The following is a 19,480-nucleotide window of genomic DNA, read 5'->3' on the forward strand; positions in this document are numbered from 1 at the left end:
TACGGCTGTAGCTCATCTATGTAATGAAAGAATAAGTGTTTTACTGATTTAATGACTTTACGTAAGTGTTCCAACTTTATCTGAAAGTTAGAATAGCTGCAGGCCAGAGATGGTTGTAGTCCTACTCTGTTTATTAGGTTGGGTAGTGCTGAATTGTCAAGTACATCAACAAGTACTGCATAAGGTTATAAGGAAGGGGTGGTGGCAGTGTGTCCTGAATTTCAGTGTCTGGATTTTCCACTAGGATGTGACTCAAAAAATACGAAGTGAACAAGCATGTGTTCCTGGGTGTAGGCATAAACTTTCAAAGAATACACAGTCTCAAAGGAAAAGCCACAGCCAATTTTCAGTTCAAAAATCATATTAAATATAAAATAACCAATTAATGCATTTACAGAAAAATTAAACCATTATGAAAGTAACCACTTTCATACAATTCGCAAAAAAACTGACAGGAAGGATTAAGTTAAGGCACAGTGAGTAATACAGCATTTTATACAAACAAGTTTAACCCCGAGGCAGTGAGAGCATTTCTGATGTAACAGATAGTTGGGAAAAAAGAAAATACAACTGACATTTTCTCTGCAGAAAAGCAAAGCATCCTTCAGCTCTACAGTTTCTACTCTTGAGCTAGGGGCTGCTTTTTATCTTTGCTATAGTACAAGAACTCCCAACACGATCTCTCTTTCTCTGTATTCCCTACACAATACAGAACCATACTCTCCTTTGCAGATGTTCAGGGCTATGGCATGATTTTGCACAGCTGTCAGCACCCTCTGCATTACAATTCAAAAAGGCAAAGAACAGAGCATCAAAACAGATCAAACAGAGCTGATGAATGGATCTTACTCAGATTTGCTGAAGTGCTGGAATGCTAGGGGCAGATGAGAAGAGAGAGTTTGAGTTGAATGGGATGCTAGTTCAGGCAGAGTTGTTTGAGCTCTGCAAACTAAGAGCTGAGCTTTCTGGCCTGTGCTGTTCCAGCAGTCTCCTCAGGTAGCTGGTAGTGGGACCAAAGCCAGGCAAGTGTGATGATGCCCAACATAAACTTTCTCTGAAGCCTCTTCAGGTTTATTTTTAGAAGTCTCGAGGACAAAAACAACACTCCCTACGGTAACTAGTACAGGTCTTCTGCTCATTTATCAATAAACTTTCTGCATAGACAGTGACTGGGACACACACAGTTGCTTGTTTATCTGCCTGCAGGAGCAGTACCTGATTGTCCCAAAGCAAACCATTCACCTTGAACAGGGTAGAAGCAGGATCGTGGTCACTGCACTAAAATTCTTTTAAGTGAATGGTATTTGGGGCTGGTTATGAACTGGAGCCACCTGCATTTCACTTAAACAAAAATGAATATTGTTTCAATATTGAAACAAATGCTTTTCATGTTTAAAAAAGTCATAAGCCTGGTTTTCTAATCTCCAGTTACATATATATTCTGCACTAGAGGGGAATAGATACCTTCAGTGGCCCACTCCTTATTCATAAATAAACATTAACCTTAAACAGGTTGTTTATTTAATCAAGTACACTGACTCAAGTAATTTATGTTAAGAAAGTTTCTGTAGTTACAAACTAGTACCATACGCGATGTCCAGTAATTGCTATAATTCAGCAAGACTTCAGTTTACATCCCAGCCCAATTCAGAGCAGGTAAAGAATCTGTTAATTCTTGGATTTGGAGTGACAGCATCTTACACAGATGCTAGTTCTGTACTTTGCTACAGCATTACATAGCGCAGCTGAGCACTATTAGCCCCCAAAAGTGCTCGTACTAGTTCATAAATACTTAAGGGTGTTTACAGCCTCCTTTAGAGTTAAAAAAAAGAAAAGGAAAGTGTTCCATTAGGCCCTTAAATCTAATTAACATTAAATCTAACCTCTCTTGTGTTAGTAACAGAAAAAGATACATGCACACAATAGTGACAATAAATAGGGAAATTCAGAAGCGATTATAATGACTTGTGAGTTACAGGACATTGATTCCTATCAATCTATTCATAGAGAGCCAAGTTGCAAACAACGTGCAGATCAGAAATTGGTGTTCACAAGGAGGAACAGCACTGCATCTGCAATCCACTGTGCCAGACAGCAATTTAAAGGAAAGACATTTTTACTTGCTTTACACAGAAATTCAATTTTAGACCAAATGTTTGTAGTGCAATTTTCATTTTCACTGAAGTGCCAATTTGGCAGAATGCCTCAGCCTTTATTAGGCAGACAGGCTGAAGAGACATCACCTAGCTCTCTCCTGATCAATAAGAATGCTGTAAGTTGTATTACACTGAATAAGTATAATCCTATTTTTCCTCCTTCTAGCCAGATCGTGACACCTGACACTTCCTATTTCCTACATTATACAGAGCTTTATACTTAGGTAGGGACAGTAACTACATCTTGTTTATTTTCCACAACAGAGTGGCTATCTCCCTCATTTTCAAAGTTTAAATTCACAAATGAAGTACATGTTGTTGATTCAGGCTGGTCTGTCTGGACAGGAGCTTCAGCTTGTGCCTTGTTCTGCTGCTCCTGATGCTGTCTTTCTGCTTCTTCTGATAATTTGTTTTCTTGTTCCTCCTCTTCCTCCTGAAAATATGTAACCAGATTCGTAAGTTACTGTTTACTTGAAATAAACACCACTTATGTTCTGTAACAACATACCAGTTCTATTACAAGAAAAGAATATTTGTTCTGCTACAGAATAGTCACTAGTTTATCACAAGATTGGGTGTTTTGTTGTTTTTTCTCCTCTATAATGGGAATTCTAGAAATAGCCCAAAGTGATGGATTAAAGTGTGTTACATAAACAGAAAAAAAAGACATCTAGATAAGCAGTTTTTAATCAAAAGTAGCAGTGATAGGTCCACCTATAAAGCATTTTCAACCCTTAATAATTAAAAGCTATTAAAAAGTATCAAAGCTTTAAACGTTTCACATTTCTTCCAAATGAGATTTACTAATTTTTGTATTTTTTTTATTTTTGCATAAAGTACTGGCTATCATTCATTTTAAGTTACGGTTCAGAACAAATGGTAACATAATGTTCAATTTACCCTTGGCACTTCCTATCACATGAAATGGGACAAGTTTCAGAGTTTCAAAGTACACTCACTTTAAGTGAGTAATGTGAGGCAGCTGCCTCTTTAGGAACTGCTCCTTCCAGCTTTCTCCCAGCCTGGACTTTAAAATGCCTTGTAGAAGAGAAGCAAGTACAGCAGTGCTCAGGACCCAACAGATAAGCTGGTGAGAAAATACTAATGGATAAGCAAGCATAAATCAAGCATCAAAAGAAAACTGAAGGAAAACTGAAAGAGAGGTTCTAAAATTTAACTTCATTTTAGTAAGTAATGCACGAATACAAATTTTATTTTTGAAAATGCCAGGGAAGATAAGTAGGGAGAAAAAAAATGTAAGAACCCTATTTCACACACATACCTCTTTCTTCATTCTGTAATACTCATCAATGGCATATTGGTATTTTGGTGTGCTTATCCCCAAAACAGATGCAATCTTTTCCCCAAGGAAATCACACACTGAAAATAGAGAGATTTACAAATGGTTAGTATCAAGAAGAAAGTTCTTGAACACAGTTCTGCTTTTAAAGGTGTCATCTCTCCTGAATGGTTTTCCATAGTTCTACTTCACTCAAAAGACAAAAATAAAATCTGCTATGCTAATCTACTTATATATAGTTTTTATTAGCTAAATATAGAATCATAGAATATCCCGAGTTGGAAGGGACCCATAAGGATCATCAAGTCCAAATCCTGGCACCACACAGGTCTATATACTACGGGTCTATATACTAATAATTGTTCCTTAAGACAGAGAATGGACCCAAAAAACAACAACAACAACAACAAACAAAAAACACAACAAAAGCCTTGATGACGGTATTGTTTGCATTCTACCAGTTTTAGCTTTGCATCCAGGTTTGTTCTGCTAGGTCATCAGTTATAGTATAAGCTTTTACTTGAACTTTAACTGAAAATTAAGGTTAGTTAAAAATACATGGCTACCAACTGGACTGACAATTCAGTCTAATGATATCAACCAACTGAAGTTATTTATCGATAGATGTATACTTTAAGCCAGTATCAGTTTTAACAATGCTCTGTGTAGCATACTGATGGATTAATTAAATTTTTAGGTGTCAGCTGTCTCAGTTTTCAAGCTAGAGGCTACATGCAGTTCTCCTTTGCTAAAACAGGTAGTGCAATCAGAAGGATGGAATAGGTGGGTTTAGGTCAGTCAGTCTCTCTACCACGATGATGGCTAAAGCACTGATCCTTGAGTAAAAGCAAGCAAGAAATCAAATATACTGCACTTCAAATTAAAAATTCACATCCTTGAGGATGTGAATAAGTTAGTCATCTTCAGTGAAAACAGAAGTCAGAAACTGAATGTCTCCGTGAGGATTCAGTCATTTTGCAAGCATCCTTACAGACAGAGCCTTTGCAAAAGACCAGTTCAAATGACAAAGTTCAATGACATTGAAGTGAGATGCAAATATGTAGCAATCTTCAAATTCATAAAAACTTCTGAAAAAAGGAAAGCAATATCTACCACTGGGTATAAGGAAAAGGTATGCAACGAATAGGATTCACTGTACATTAAGGTGCTTCTAAAAACAATAAAAATCAATAGGGTAGACTGTCAATAGTTTAAATTGAGGCTGTACAATCATGGAAATCCCACAAATATTTGTCAGTATACAATACAGATACTTTACAATTTGTGAGGAACACAGATTATGACAAGCTGTCTAAAAACTTAACAAAATTTTATGAGGTCCACAGGTCAATGAAAATTTTGTGTAGTGGGTTTAAGACTTGTAAAATAGCCCTATTTTTGTTTATTTTGCAACTGTTGTAAAGCACAAGACTAAGTGTGTTTTAAGATACTTTCCAGTTTAAGTCTTCATAAAAACTCAATTTAGTTAGGCCAAACAGCATTCTTTTCAGATAAAATCACTCAAAAGGGTTATATAAGAGATGCTGAAATAAATCCCTTGCCAACATCGCCATCACTCCGTATGGAGAAAAAGAGAAAAATTAAAAAGTGTTCAGCAAAGGGATTTTTCTGTTCATTCTTCATTCAACAGTTGTTGCTTGAAAATAAATTAATAAATAAAATTAGTGCTAAAGACAAGAGATTATGTCTGCACAGAAAAAAAAAAAAAAAAAAAAAACACACAACAAAACCACAATCATATTTTTGAAAAATTGACCGGTAGATCACAAAGATGATTTACAGCCCGTCAGAGTGACTCAATATCCCTTCACGGGTTTATGTAAGAATTAACTAAAGCAATACCTGATAGCGTTGAAGTGGCAACTCTCAGCATATGAAACCATAAGTAGGGTCCCCACGTGAGCGTTGTCTGTAACAACAAAACTAGTATTAGTATGTGTAGCCGTAAGCTCGTTGTACATAATAACACACATGAAAGCTCAGACAGAGAAGAAAGATCTGTGACATTGCCTGTTTGCCAGCTACCACAGTATTTTTGCTTTCAAGTAAGTCTAGGCAAGACATGCATGAAGTATCACCATAAGATAGAAAGCTGTTATATCTGGGAACACTCATTTCACTGTTTTTTGTTTCCTACTCCCAAACTTGGGAAACAGCAAGCATCCAGCTCAATCCCAAGGTAACTCCTAAAATTATAAAGGTCTGCATTCTGTCAGACCAAAGAGAGAAGTGGGTTAACCAAGTATTCCCTGATTGTAGTAACGGGAGAACTATGAGAGACATTTTAAAAAATAAACAAGCAAAACAACACTTCAAAGTGGTCATAACAAGCTGCTTCCATATATTTAAACACAGATATGAATTATCATTTGGAATTGTACCTGAAGAACAAAGCTAGGAACAGTGAGGGAGGGAGAGAGTCACCAGTGGCTCTGTGAGGGAGCAGTGGACAGGGCTGATTAGCAAAGGGCCTAAGATAATGTGAAGGGAAGGGATCACCAAATTAACAAACCAGGGCTTCAGCTGTCACCTCAAGCATTTGCACGTAGGCAACGAAGCTTTCAAGGATAAGAAGCCAGCTGAGAGCTTCCAGGTAAGGATTAAAGAACTGATTATGGGTGCCATCCGAGTGTGTCTGCTACAGGGCACCTGACTAGGAAGAACACATGGGTGAGGCCTTCTACAGACAGCTAGAAGCAGCCTCCCATTTGCAGGCCCTGCATCTCATGGGGACTTCAACCCCCCTGATACCTGCTGGAGGAACACCGTAGCAGGTACCTTGAGAGAACTGATAACTTCTTGACACGAGTGACAGAGAAGCCAACGAGGAGAGGTGCTCTACTGCACCTCATACTCATACAAATGAGGAAGAACTCACTGGGGCTGTGAATGTTCGAGGCAGCGTCAGCTGCAGTGACTGAGGTGGTGGAGTTCAGGATCCTGAGAGGAAGGAGCAGAGGGAAAAACAAATCACAACCCTGGGCTTCAGGAGGGCAGACTGACCTCTTCAGGGACCTGCTTGGAAAAGTTCCAGGGGAAAAGGCCCTGGAGGGAAGAGGGGCCTATGAACACTGGTTGATATTCCAAGATCATCTCCTTCAGGCTCATGAGCAATCCATCCCAAAAAGTAGGAAGTCAGGCAGAAATGCCAGCAGGCCTGTGTGGATGAATGAGGAGCTCCTGTCCAAACTGAGTCACAGAAAGGGACTATACAAAGCTGGAAGCAGGGACAGATAATGTAGAAGAATATAAAGCAGCCTGAGCATGCAGGGACACGATTAGGAAAGCCAAAGTGCACCTGGATTTAAAGAGCAATAAGAAGGGCTGCTGTAAGTTCAGTAGCAAAAGGAAGATGTGGGCCCACTGCTGAATGGGGCAAGGGCTCTGGTGATGCAGGATGTAGAAAAGGCTGAGGTAGTGAAAGCCATCTTCACCTCAGTGTTTACTAGTAAGACCGGCCTTCAGAAAACTAGAGGACTGAGGGAAGGTGTAGCATAAGGAAAAGTATGGAGGAGGATCAGCTTACAGAATACTCAAGCAAACTGGACATATGTGAATTCATGAGCCCTGATGGGATGCACCACTGCTACGATGATAAAGGGACTGGAGCATCTCCCACATGAGGGAAGGATAAGGGAGCTGGGGCTGTTTAGCCTTGAGAAGAGAAAGCTCAGGGGAAATCTCATCACTGCGTACAATCTGTCAAGCCAGAAACTCAAGCTGGGCAGGCAGAAAAAAGCCAGATGCTAGATATTTTTGGCACTGGGTATGGAAAATATCCTGCCAAGGTAAAAGTGTAAGCAAAACCAGCTGCTATCCTGCTTACACAAAAGCACCTCCCGCTTGTTGATTACGTACTCAGCTGGCAGACAGACTAACGACAATCATTTCTCAGTTTGTTCAGTTGAAGAAGTCAAGAAAAGTGCTGGAAAAGCTTGTTGCCACAGGTGCAAATAATGGCATTGACAAGCCTCTGTACAATCCTTCATAACAAGGTGACAAGGTTAAAAAGCATTCACACAGTGCACAGGACAAACAAAGGCCTGCTGTGCAGCAGTACGCAAGAAGCTACAAGAGTCCCCTTAACATTTAAGGATAAAAAGAGAAGCTGAGCTTCAACGTGACAGAAGTAAATCAGACACAGAATATTCTAACGTACTATTGTAGTACCACAAACATAAAATTTGAGACTCTGCAGGCACAGAGATGCTTTCTATTTCCTCTATTTTCCCACTACAATTAAAGAACAGTTTGGTATGTTAGAAGTACTTCTAAGTTCAACTTTGTAGAAACCTCTGCTTTCTGACAACAAAGGTCTCTAGCCCAACCAGACACTTCTTCACTCCTGTCTTTCCGTGATTCTGTGATATCCAGTGTTGCTTTGCTGGTCCCAATAATTTAAAAAAGGAGCCTTCTATCAAGTATCTCAAAAGGCAACATAAAACCAAGAGAAGATACTTTATGAAAATTAAGCAGTAAAAATTAAATGTTTTGTAGAGTAAACCACTGAGAACAAGCAGAAACAGGGGAACACATCTGGGAGAAATAACCCTCCTCTTTTTTTTTTTTTTTTCTTTCCCCCCCTCAAGGTAAGTTTGGGTAGCACCTCAAGAGACCTAAGCAAGAATGGCAAATATGAGGCGAGAAGAGGTACTGGAGAGAACAAGAACCTTGTGGAATGTTATGGGTGATGTGAAGTGTTATGCAAAAGCTCAGTGCAAACTAATCCTCTGTGATGTAGCCTTAATGCATTGAATGACTCTGGAAAATGGCACCAAAGTCAGGTCTTATTAATGGTTGGTAAGAACCACATGCCCTGATGCTGTGCATCAATATCCTTCAGCCAGAGGAATGGCTTCAATTAAAACAAGGACACAGTAGTACTGTGCTTCTTGAATGGAATACAGGACACAGTATTAGGAGGCAATAGTATTTCTCCTAGCATCATTCTACTCTTAAGTGTATGTTTCTGCAATGCTTACCTATACTGTTCTGCTATCATGACTTCATTTGGCTGTTTAAAACAGAAAACATAATGCTTGCTACACTCAGCTTTTAAAGTACAAATCAATGTACAATTCTAACCTGACACTCAGCCATAATAGGACCTGTCCAAATCTACCTCCAGAAGGTGTTGGTGTAATGCATTTTAAGTAGGAATCACGTAACAAATTCAACCATTGATAAAACCAAAGGGCTATGATTCAGTAACAATATGATACTGTTTCCTAGTATGGGGCTGCTGAAGGGAATACATGTGCTCAGAAGCTCAGCAGAGTGTGTACCATACAAACAATCCACATCTATACTTACTTTTGCCAGATTTCAGTCCCTGGTAACATTTGAACTTTCACAAGATATGTTTTTGTTTTGTTTTGTTTGTTTGTTTTTTTTGTTGGCAGAGAAAATGGTAAAAGGAGGTAAAGAATCATTTCCCATTTAAAGAAAAAATAAACTATGTTGTTGAGAGTTAAATACCACCAAATAGATATTTTTTTCATTGTTTTCTATGTCAAGACTCATTTTAAATGAGTTAAATTAATGACTGGTCATTGCTGTAATAGGTCCTTCAGTGTACACACCAGGTAGAACTGTGGCAACTAATGAGCCAGCGAAAACAAGATTCAGGAACACATACCCCTTCTTCATCAAAAAAGCTTCTATGATATTATGAACAGCTATTATTAAGTCACTATTTTTCTCCCTCATTCCAGAACTTTTAAAATGAAATTAGAGTTTAAGAGTCCTCAATAGCATAAAAACAATGCTTTCTTTGCTGTATGAAGTTAAGCTCCTTTTAACTACAGGATATCACAATAACCTTCCTGTAAGAACGTGTTTCAGTCTTTCCAAGCACTGAAAGTTAACAAAATTACATCTGTTTTGGAGCTCTGTCACAGAAATGTGCTCAGGATGAATTCTACGGTTAGAATCAATAATTATATAGTTGATGATAGATGTTCTGCAAAGGCTTAGACTCCACGTTCTGCTTACTCATGCAACCAAGACTCCATAGCAAGCGGAACTCCAGGGATAAACAGAAAGATTACCTTCTAGAACAAGTTACAGAAGTTTAATTTCTTGTTCTAATTAAAACAAAACAAAAAGTTATAAAGCAAGGTTTTGGTGGACAGAAGCAAAAGATTTACATGTAAAGTGTAAGCATCTACATTTTTTGATAGAAGATTCAGTTAAAGCATTTACAAGCACCAAAGAGGCCAAGGAGAACATGAATAATACTGAATGCTATCATCTAAAAACAACAACCAGAGCAAAATTTATTAAGCATGCCCTGTGTTCTGGATTCAATTCACTCTTAAAAAGAACAAAACACCAGAACAAAAGGACGTTCCAGTCCAAAAATTTAAGTGACCTGAACGCTGACCTACAGAAGTGCTGGAATCGTTGTTTCAAAGCACAGCCTAAGACTCAGTACTTTATGAGAATTTGTTTAGTTACGAGTGACACCAGTCCATCACAGTGAGCTCTTTAGTTGTCATATTACCAGAGTACACACATGCTACTTTGCTTAGCAAGAAAGACATCATCATCATCTGCTTAGCTCTAAAGCGTAATTAAACCCAGGTAGTTACTGCAGAAGTTTCTTTACAACACGGCAAAACATTTGTTTCTCTTAAACTCAATTCAGAACCTGTTTGTATGCCAATACCAGCTGAGCTTTGAATTTTCATGATGTAAAGTTTCTATTCAAAATATTAAAGTGCTTTTTCTAAAAATAAATTGGACCAGAAACAGCTATTATTTGCAACATACTTTTTTGTATCCCAACTGAGATAACAAGTTTTAGACATGCTGGTCCCAGCAAACTGACTATTTAATTGCTTTTATAGAAATCCTACAATAAAAACATTTTTAAGGCAGCTGTTGGCTAAAACATCAAAGCTCAGCTTGGACTAACATTTCTTCAATTCACTGGCTCAGTTGGGATACACGAAGCATACAGCAGATAAGGTAAACTTCACTTAATGGCAACCCTTGGTCTAATCAAGTTTATTCTGTCAAGGTAAAAAGCAATGCATAATAAGGCATACTGTGTTCCACAATAACATGTTCAGCCTTGGAGGGTCCTTTTATTAAAAATTGTAATAAAATTTAAATATTTCATAAACTATAGAAGTGGAATAAAGCAATCTTAACTGTGCCATACAATATACTTTCAGGTATTCACAATAAAATCCATATTAGGAAAGCAGGAGAATGATCGCACAGAATTCCTGGCTGTTGTGAATATTTGCAGGTTTTTTAGTTAAGCGTCCATTTGTACAGCAGTGGGTACTCCTCTGGCCTCACAACACATACAGTCCCCTGAGCCTTCCATCATGGTGAAACTGCTCTACTGAGGGGAAATGACAGAGAAATTATACTGATCTGGTCCTCTGCTAATTACAGTTGGAAAAAAACAAATCTCTTTGTACACATCCATGGGTATCTGACACAACCTGCACAGTGGGAAACAGATCTGACTCCAAAGATACCTGAATGTTGGGTAAGTTTCACAGTTCTTGCACTTCTTTGAACAGCATCTCAAAGACAAAATGCAAACAAACAAACAAAAGCCCACCCAGCAAGGTAGCTTAACATCTATTCATTGTTCATAAGTTTAGTATATTTATTTTCTACACTGAAACACTTGCTCTCAGACTAACGTTACTTTTCCTTGTATACAGGAACAGCTTAATAAGAAAGAGATGCCACTGCCAAGTCCATCCAAGATTAAATGCAATGGCTTTACTCAGGAGCCCCAGCCCCAGCTTTCTATAGTCTAATTGCAGCTCAGTCCTCTAACTACTACTTTTTCTTCAAGGTAAATTAATTTTGCAGAGGGGGGAAAAAAGAATTGATTGACAGTCCTTCCCAAAGCAAGCTCCTCGTGGTCACACTGCTTTCTCAGAAAAGAATGAGCAGAAAGTCAAACTCCACTGCAATCCCCCCAAGAAATCCCAGCTTTCCTGGAAGGATGCACATATAAATAAACACAGAGCCTAGTAGTACAGAAAATAGTGAGTTTCATACATGACTTTTCTTAAGCACCAATTCCCAAACTCTGGTGCATGAGTCATTCTGACAGCAATGCTTACGTGAGGTAGGAAGCAGCACCAGTTTCTGTGCATGCCAAGACTCTTATCGAAGTGTGGGAACAAGCAACTCTAAACAGGCGTTTGCCTCCAATGTGCAATCAGGCAGGACTGGCTGCTGCACAAAGCAGAAACTCCCAGCCACTTCACTGTACTCAGCACACAGGGAAGGATCCAGCCAATTTCAGGGGCTCCACCTCTAACTTCAGTACAGGCAAGCAAAGCAAGAGCCAGGAAGGGAGTACCGCAGGCAGGCAGGGAACAGGACTGCAGACCCAGTTTATGGAGGACAGAATTGTAGGAGGTAGTTGGAACACCAGTTTGTGGGGCTGTCATAAAAGAAACATGAGACTGGGAGTGTGGAAAGATGAAGAGATGGATGCCTATCTTCTCCGAGGCTGGCTGCCAGAAGGCAGGGAGCTGCTTCCTCCAGCACGCTGCTGCTGGGGTTGCAAATCTCTAGGCTATAAAACACATTGTCAGACACTCCAACAGAATAAAACAGGTGATGTACTTCATTTTGCCTCTAAGTGTAGATACCAAATCATTGTCAAAAAGGGAATTTTTTTTTTTTTCTTTTTAGTAGCCATAAAACGCACTATTAGAGACAGCTTTAACTGTCCTAACTTCCCTTGGATTTGGACCAACACATGGAGATGTGATTCAGGTTGAGCAAATCTTAACAGGTTAAAACACAGATGGACTTCACATACATGGACTAGGCAGACCCCTTAAAACCTGTTTTTGATGTATCAATGAAGTTTTCCTATACTTCTGCAAATCATCTGTTTCTTTCCTTTGTACACTCCTTTAATTGCTGGTATGCTAACACTACGTTACAAGCTCAACTCTCCACTGCCAACAAAGATAAGAAAAAATGCCCTCCCAACTGATTTTTTCAAATGCCCGTGTGAATAAAAGAGACACCAAGCAAATATTATCAGAGGGGAAGATTCTGGAGAGGACAGATTAGAACTGTGAAGAAATTAAACCCATTTCTAATTAGTAGGGCTATTTCAATGAGGGAGGGCTGCAGGACAAAACTTTGCAGAATATTTCTCTGAGATTTCTCGGTGCCTAGAGGCAATCGAATTTACTGAATCTTTAATGCACAAAATCATATTTGTGACATAAAAATTAAAGGATAAAATGCAGGTAATTATACAATAAACCAGAAGCAGCAATTTATCAACCAAAATACCTACAGGATCTACAGGAGGCAACAGGTCTTTCTTCTCTTGTTCATCTTCCTCTTCATCTGTGCTGTATTCTTCCATTGTTTCTCCACTTGCAAAATGAATTACCCTTCTGGGAACTTTCTTCTTCTTCCCTATGACACCCAGCTCCACATTCTCAAAGCCTCTATCTCCATTTGCAAGTTGCTATAATGAAGAAAAAAAATCATTATCTCAAGTACACTTCCGTGCAATAAGCTGCAAAACTGTAAGAGTTCCCCCTTAAAAAACTTCATGAGGTATTTAAAGAATTTTAGATTGTTTACCATATACAAAGGATATATCCAAGAGCTTGGCTGTAGATAATAGATAGGACTGAAACATTGTTTGCAGATACATACAAAATTATCTATTCACCAGAAATAACACAAAGATAAGTGCCTTCATTTCAGCACAGAAAGGTGGTTTTATAAAACGTCTGTTCCAACAGAACGCTGTTATGTAAGAGTTCCTTAGCAGAACACTTTAAATAATTTGATGAGCACATAAGTGTTAATATTTAAGCGTACTGTTGGTTTCTGAATTAGCATCTCCTGAAGTGAATCAAGTAACTCAGACACTACAGCCACCTCTTTGCAAGTTTAGACAGAAAGCTCTAGTTCGAAAGAAAACCGAGTGAAGGATAACTAAGCCACCAAGCTCAAGATTTAGAAAGATGCCTCAAGGAATCTGCCTCTCTGGGCTTTCATCAGCAATCACTACCAGTACAAGGGATCATGCAAAAAGCAGGACACTTAATTTGGTGTGTAAGGACAGATGAAAAAGAGAAGTACAATGTCCGGTTTTGTTCTTTGAGCTGCTGAATACTACAATGCCGTCTTCGAGCCACAAGCGATAGAAAAAATACACTCCTAGTTCAAAGGCCAATCAATAATTCTTTAGGCTAATAACTCCCACAGACAGAATTTTAGTAAGGTTTTGTATTGTATCTATCAAAACAGAGTCTACATCTTGGTAGAGCTTTTAAATACTACTACAACAAATGCAAAAACTGTTTTGAAAACACGCCTGCCACACAGAGAAGGACACAGAAGACAGGAAATGTTAGACACACATTTTTAATGTACCGTGAAGGTTTTTAAAAATGCATGAGTTCATGTAATTTAAAAGCACGGCATAAGAAACTTGTGGAAGAAAATGTGTGTAGGCACACACAGAATTAAGGCTGCATAAAACAGACACGTGCCAATTTTTGACTTCTTGTCTATGCAGCCCTAGCAGCCCTCACAGATCACAAATCAAAATTATTACTAAAAACACTTACTTTTATCACACAGTTGTAAGATAACCCTTAATCATTATGAGCACAGTAGTGCCCTTCCTGACACTTCTGCTGCATTACATAAATTAGCCCTGCAACACAGAAAGGCTGTTAGCTAGGATAAGCAGGGGGCATGGTATAGCGGGGCAGGAGAAGGCAGAGGAGAGCAGAACTGCTGCCTTCATTCCAGGCAATAGGTTTTTCTCATGCCCACAGAACAGAGGGAGGGAATATAAAGATCACGTGCCAAGCCCGACGATGTGGAGAGGGAGTACACACATCCATCATCCTTCCTAGCCCTTGTACAGCAGCTTCAGAAAACTGCAAGTCATTTCAGCTTCCTGGAGTGTTTCTTAGCTACCGTGGCACATTGTGTGTGTTTTCCTGGAGGAGCAGAGCAGAATTAAGTGACAAGTTTTCCAAAGTATAATCCAGCTGAAACGGCCTTATGTTTTCATGCAGGAACACAAAGCTGACTGTGCTGGGCCTAGTGCATTCTCTCCGCTGAGTTTCAGTCTTGGAAACAGCAGTGGCAGAACAACAAAGCTACAAAAATATGAATGCTGAAAAAAGCAAAACAGCCTGAGTACAGGGAACACCCCTTGCTGCCACTGGAAAAGCAGAGACCACTTACTGCAAGTCAGCTCTGTTTTTTTTGGAGCATAAAGCACCACAGAATCAGCCTCTGAGGAAAATCTCACACTCTTTTATTGGCATAGTATGGTGATTTCATTGTTCATGTTTAGTCACAGTACTGAGGAGCATTATTTCTTGTGACACAGCATCACAAATATTATTGTAATTAATAATCGTGAGCAGCATAAACCCTCGCCTACAAGCTCCTCTAAAGGCACAGTCTTCTGCTGATTTTGATTAATTTAACTCAAATGCTTCAAACATATTTTAACTTTGAAAAATACTGCAGTTAATATTTAAAGATTAAAAAGCGGGCTTTAATTCCCTGGTTGTGGAAACTGCACACTTTTCAACCCATCCCACACTCCACTTACACTACCTACAGTGAGAAGCTCAGCACAGCTGGCACCGGTACAAAGTTTCAGACAAATGCAGCAGTTCAAGACAATAAGGATTCATCAAGGAACAATGAATCCAGTTTCCCTTAGTAATCTGGTTCAGAGTCCTAAATTATTAAATAAAATAAAACACGTCAGCTCTTGCTTTGGTTATTACACGTCCAACAAACCCGGATGCTGCTTTTAGTCATCACAGTAGCATTTGTCCTTTTAATTTTTACATACACAGCACCACTTAAAGCCAACTCTCAACCCAGCTGCAAGCAGTAAGTTCTGCATCAGTAAATTTTATTTACCTCTCCAACAGGGTCTACCCAAAAGTGTAGCAATGCAGATCTATTCCCTAAGTATCATCCAGGTTCGCTTTGCAGCCAAACAGTACATTATTTTCTGCTTCAGGCTTTACACATTTGATCTTTCTTTCCAAGCGTGATCTTTCTTTTCCAGTGCAAGAGGTCATTACACAGCTCTGCTCAGGTTGCCATCTCATTTTTTTCCACAAGCCTATCCCCCTCCAACATATTATATATGTCTTGAAAGGCTCGGCAGCTGACATAACCTCACGCTATACAAGTATTTACCATGGCTTCTACGCTGTCAGCTTTGTGTCAACACGAGGGCCAGTTACCTTTGTGCTTTCTGCCACACCAGCTAAGGCTGTGAAGAGACTCCAGGAACACTGTAAAGCTACTTCCCTTTCCTTTCAAATGCCCTCTTGGAATTTTTCTTCACTTTATGACTCCCCCATAAGCCTCGCCTGTCAGAAGTCACATCCAGAGCTGCTCTTCCTCATTAACCATGTTTTCACCTCCTCGCCTACCTCACCCTTTGGCCAAAAGCACACAGTGCAGGGAACATTGTGGCCCTGTTGGTACAATATCCAGCACAATGGAATTTAAGTCCACTATCAAAATGCCCAAACAAATAAGCTACAATCAAGCATGAGGTGTGCCAGGACACCTGCAGCTACTGGGGCTCAATACAACTAACACAAGGCAATGCAAAAACCTCAAGTCTCGTCGAAGAAAAGCAACCAGCACTATGGAGAGCAGACCACTCACTTTGTCACCTTCTCATCTGTCAGAACCCGGTGCCACGTACAAGAGCTTTTGTTCCAAAATGCCAAAGCCGGTGGCAGCCGCTCTCCCTCAGAAAGACGAGGAATTGGGTTTGCACACATCTACCGATCCCACAGTGCCAGTTACTCGAGGGCTGCTAATGCCTATTGAGAAATATTTCTGCCCCTGCTGCCTTGCCTGCCTTACCGGTTTTGTTCGTATCAATTTCTGGGGTAGGTATTTTTTGGTGTTTTTTTGGTTTGGTTTGGTTTGCTTTTTGGCATATTTCTTGACTTTCCACCATCGTGCTCCAACTGAAATTGAAAAGCCAGGGTGTTTTGGAAGCAGATGACAAAACAGGACAGTCGGAAAGGGAACTGTAGGAAAGAAACCCCGGGCGCTGCGAGCCCGAGGAGCTCGGCGCAGCACACAGGTATCGGGATAAAGCCCAGCAGGGACCCACGGAGCCTGCCAGGCCCCCTCGCGCACCTGCCCGGCAGCGGAGCCCTGTCCTAATGCAATATTTATCGGGCCCGTTGGCGCGAGGCGTTGTGTGACAGGTGAAACGCAGGACACCGAGCCTGTAAGCACAGCTCACTGGAAGGGCACGCGTCCTTCCTTCCTTCCTTTCTCCCTCCCTCCCTTCCTCCTCCTCCCCTCTCCTGCCCGCCGGGCTCGCAACGCCCCGCAAATGGCCGCCCTCCCCGGCCCCGCTCCTCACCGGCTCGGGCTCCATAGCGCAGGCGGCAGCCGCGGGGCCGGCGGCGGGGGCGCAGTACAGGGTGATGGCGGACAGCCCCTGCTCCATCTCCCTCCCGCCCGCCGAGGCGCCGGGGGAGGGCGGCAGCGGGCCCGCGGCGGCCCAGGGAGGCGAGCAGCCGGGCGGCACCGCCCGTCACACCGCCCGCCGGGGCGGGGCGCGGAGCGAGGGCAGGACAACGGGGGGTGCCGGGCCGCCCCGCTCCGCCGTGCCCCCTAGGGTCCGAGGGGAGCCCCACGGCCCCGCCGGGAGGGGAAGGGAGCCCGCCGTGAGGCGCCTCGCATCGTCCCGGAGGCAGAAACGCGGAGTGAGGGGGTCCCGGCCCCCGGGGGCTGAGGCGCTCACGCCTGGCCGGAGCTGACCCGGGCGAAAGGCACGGCCACGGCCAACCAGCAGGGAAGGCAGCTGGGGGAGGAAGTGTTTGAAGCACCCTTTTTGTGGAACCGAGGAGTGAATCATGTTTTAAAGGTAGGAGTCGGCGGCTGTAACACACTACGTGATGGCAAGAGCCATCCTTCAACCCTGCCACTCCGCGTGGCTTCCAAAAGTTATGGGCTGTGGCACAGACTCTTACGCCATTTTTCAGTCACATCGCAGCATTATCCAGATTGTGAGGCAAATTAAAGTCTCACAGAGCACAAACGTACCCGATTTACAATTACATAAAGCAGAAAAGTTCCCCTGATGGAAGTGACTCACAAATGGGATGTGTGATCAGTGTTTGATGACAAACACCCAGTGAATACAGCACTACTTCATACAGTACAGGACCAAGCATCTGCTTTGTATATAGAAATAATGAGGTATTACTTAAAACTGTAAAGAAGCAAACTAGCATAAGGGCAAGTAAATACCCCTTATCCTTAGATCTGAATTGTGTTTATTAAGAACTGATTGAAATATGTTAGCAGCTCTTAGAACATCATTAAATGAACCAACTCGCTGTCCTTTGCTTCTATGGTTACAGTAGCAGCTGTGCAGTAATACTTTCACCTCCCAGAACAATTTGCATTTGCAAATTAGACAACTTCAGTAGTTGTTAACAATGGAAGTCCTGATGAAAGGTAAAGACCAGTATCAGTAAAAAAATAACACAGAGTTCTGACAAAACCATACCTGTGCCTTTTCATGGCTACTTTTGTGTGCTAATAGAGTTAATTGTCCAGCTACTATCACACAGCTATGTATTGACTCAAAACTGTTTCTTCTTTTAGTGGGCTGCTCAGGCAGAGAGGCTTAAGAATAGCTTCTATGAAGGAGATGCATCCTTTTCAATAGCTGTGATGAAAGGCCATTTATGCTTGAACTGCCAGGGTAGTTCCTTCTCTTCCTTGTCTGGAGCAAAGGAGTGAAAAAGTCCATCAGGCCTGTTGTCTGTTGTTCTAGCCCAGTCAGTTTCCATCGAGAGGCAGCAAACTGAGAAAACATGTGCCAACAACACATCCACAGCTGGTAAAGGTTTTCCACTTACACAGAATAGCAAAAATCATCAGGATTTACAAAGTTTTATATCCATCATCTTTCAAAAACAATAAACATACATCAGGTACCTATTTCAACATCAGGGCGCACTAATGACCACATACATATCAGAATTTATTAACATACTGTAACTTTAATATACTGTAAGAGAGCAACTGCAGGATATTACTGATTTTAAAACAGGGATGCGCTTCTAGAACAGAATCTCGAGACGAGCTTATTTTGTACGCTGCTCTTTTGTCCCTTGGCTCCTCCTCGTGGCCTTCCCCGGGCACTACAGTTACCTGATTTCCTAAACCCTTCATCATCTCCTCTCAAATTCTCGACCTAGATTGAGCCATGTGCCCAGATAACAAAACAGCAAATTAGTCCAAGCGGCACCAACTGGTTTCGTGAAGACAGACATAGAAAGATGAACTTCAGTCTTATATTTATTCCCAGTGAAACTTGCTTCAACTTTTCAAGTTTCACATGTACCAGGCAGAACTGTTCTGTGGTGGACAAGCACAAGAAGTCTAAATAACGCAAGACAGTCCGAGGAGTTGTTACTTTCTAGCCTTGTTTTACATAATTGCATCGAGCCAAGAGAAGCTAAGTCATCAGTTTAGAGGCCCAGATTGAAAGAAGGTACAGAATATGATAGCTTCTCTTCTCTGGCAACAGCTCAGATTTTCTTCTGTACATTGTCCTCCGCAGGATCTACAAAGTTATTTCCTCACACTCCTTAAAAACGTTGTTCTCCCATAAAGAAAGCTAAGCTATGAGCGGGTTTTTATATACCCTTCTATACATTTGAACTTTCCAATTAAGCACCTCTAGCATGAGCCTATGGCTGCCTTTGTGCTGTTGTTTGTTTTTTAAGACATCAGTTCAAATCTTTTGTTCTCTTCCTGTACAATAGCAGTAGTTTGGAAATTCTGAAGACTAAAACTAAACGCATACAATGGATTGAAAATAGGACAAGTTCATTGCTGATAACTCGACAGTCCAACTAAGCCTGTACAGAAACAGTGCTTCACTGTTCACTCTCAATATGCACATTCTTCTCATGTTTGATTTCCATCATTCAGCTGAACT

The 19,480-nt window shown here is 41.0% G+C and overlaps 1 protein-coding gene across 1 annotated transcript; it reads right to left on the minus strand.

Annotated features, from left to right (window-relative positions):
- Positions 1–343: 343 nt before the first annotated feature.
- On the minus strand, positions 344–17,042 carry FAM177A1 (family with sequence similarity 177 member A1). Its single transcript, XM_084288031.1, has 5 exons — positions 16,883–17,042; positions 12,779–12,955; positions 5,320–5,386; positions 3,439–3,536; positions 344–2,589 (listed from the first exon to the last, which is right to left on the minus strand). The coding sequence occupies exons 1-5, from the start codon at positions 16,967–16,969 to the stop codon at positions 2,377–2,379; spliced, it is 642 nt and encodes a 213-aa protein (XP_084144157.1). The 5' UTR covers positions 16,970–17,042; the 3' UTR covers positions 344–2,376.
- Positions 17,043–19,480: the final 2,438 nt, after the last annotated feature.

This window comes from Netta rufina, assembly GCF_964035555.1.
Source record: "Netta rufina genome assembly, chromosome: 5".
Taxonomy (NCBI): domain Eukaryota; kingdom Metazoa; phylum Chordata; class Aves; order Anseriformes; family Anatidae; genus Netta; species Netta rufina.

What these genes read in the sequence shown, in the direction of transcription:
- FAM177A1 (XM_084288031.1), bottom strand. Translation starts at nt 16,969, where the DNA reads ATGGAGCAGGGGCTGTCCGCCATCACCCTGTACTGCGCCCCCGCCGCC. An exon ending in GCGCTATGGAGCCCGAGCCG is followed by an intron (nt 12,956 to 16,882) that starts GTGAGGAGCGGG and finishes TCTTCATTATAG; the next exon opens with CAACTTGCAAATGGAGATAG. An exon ending in TGCCACTTCAACGCTATCAG is followed by an intron (nt 3,537 to 5,319) that starts GTATTGCTTTAG and finishes CTCTATTTTCAG; the next exon opens with TGTGTGATTTCCTTGGGGAA.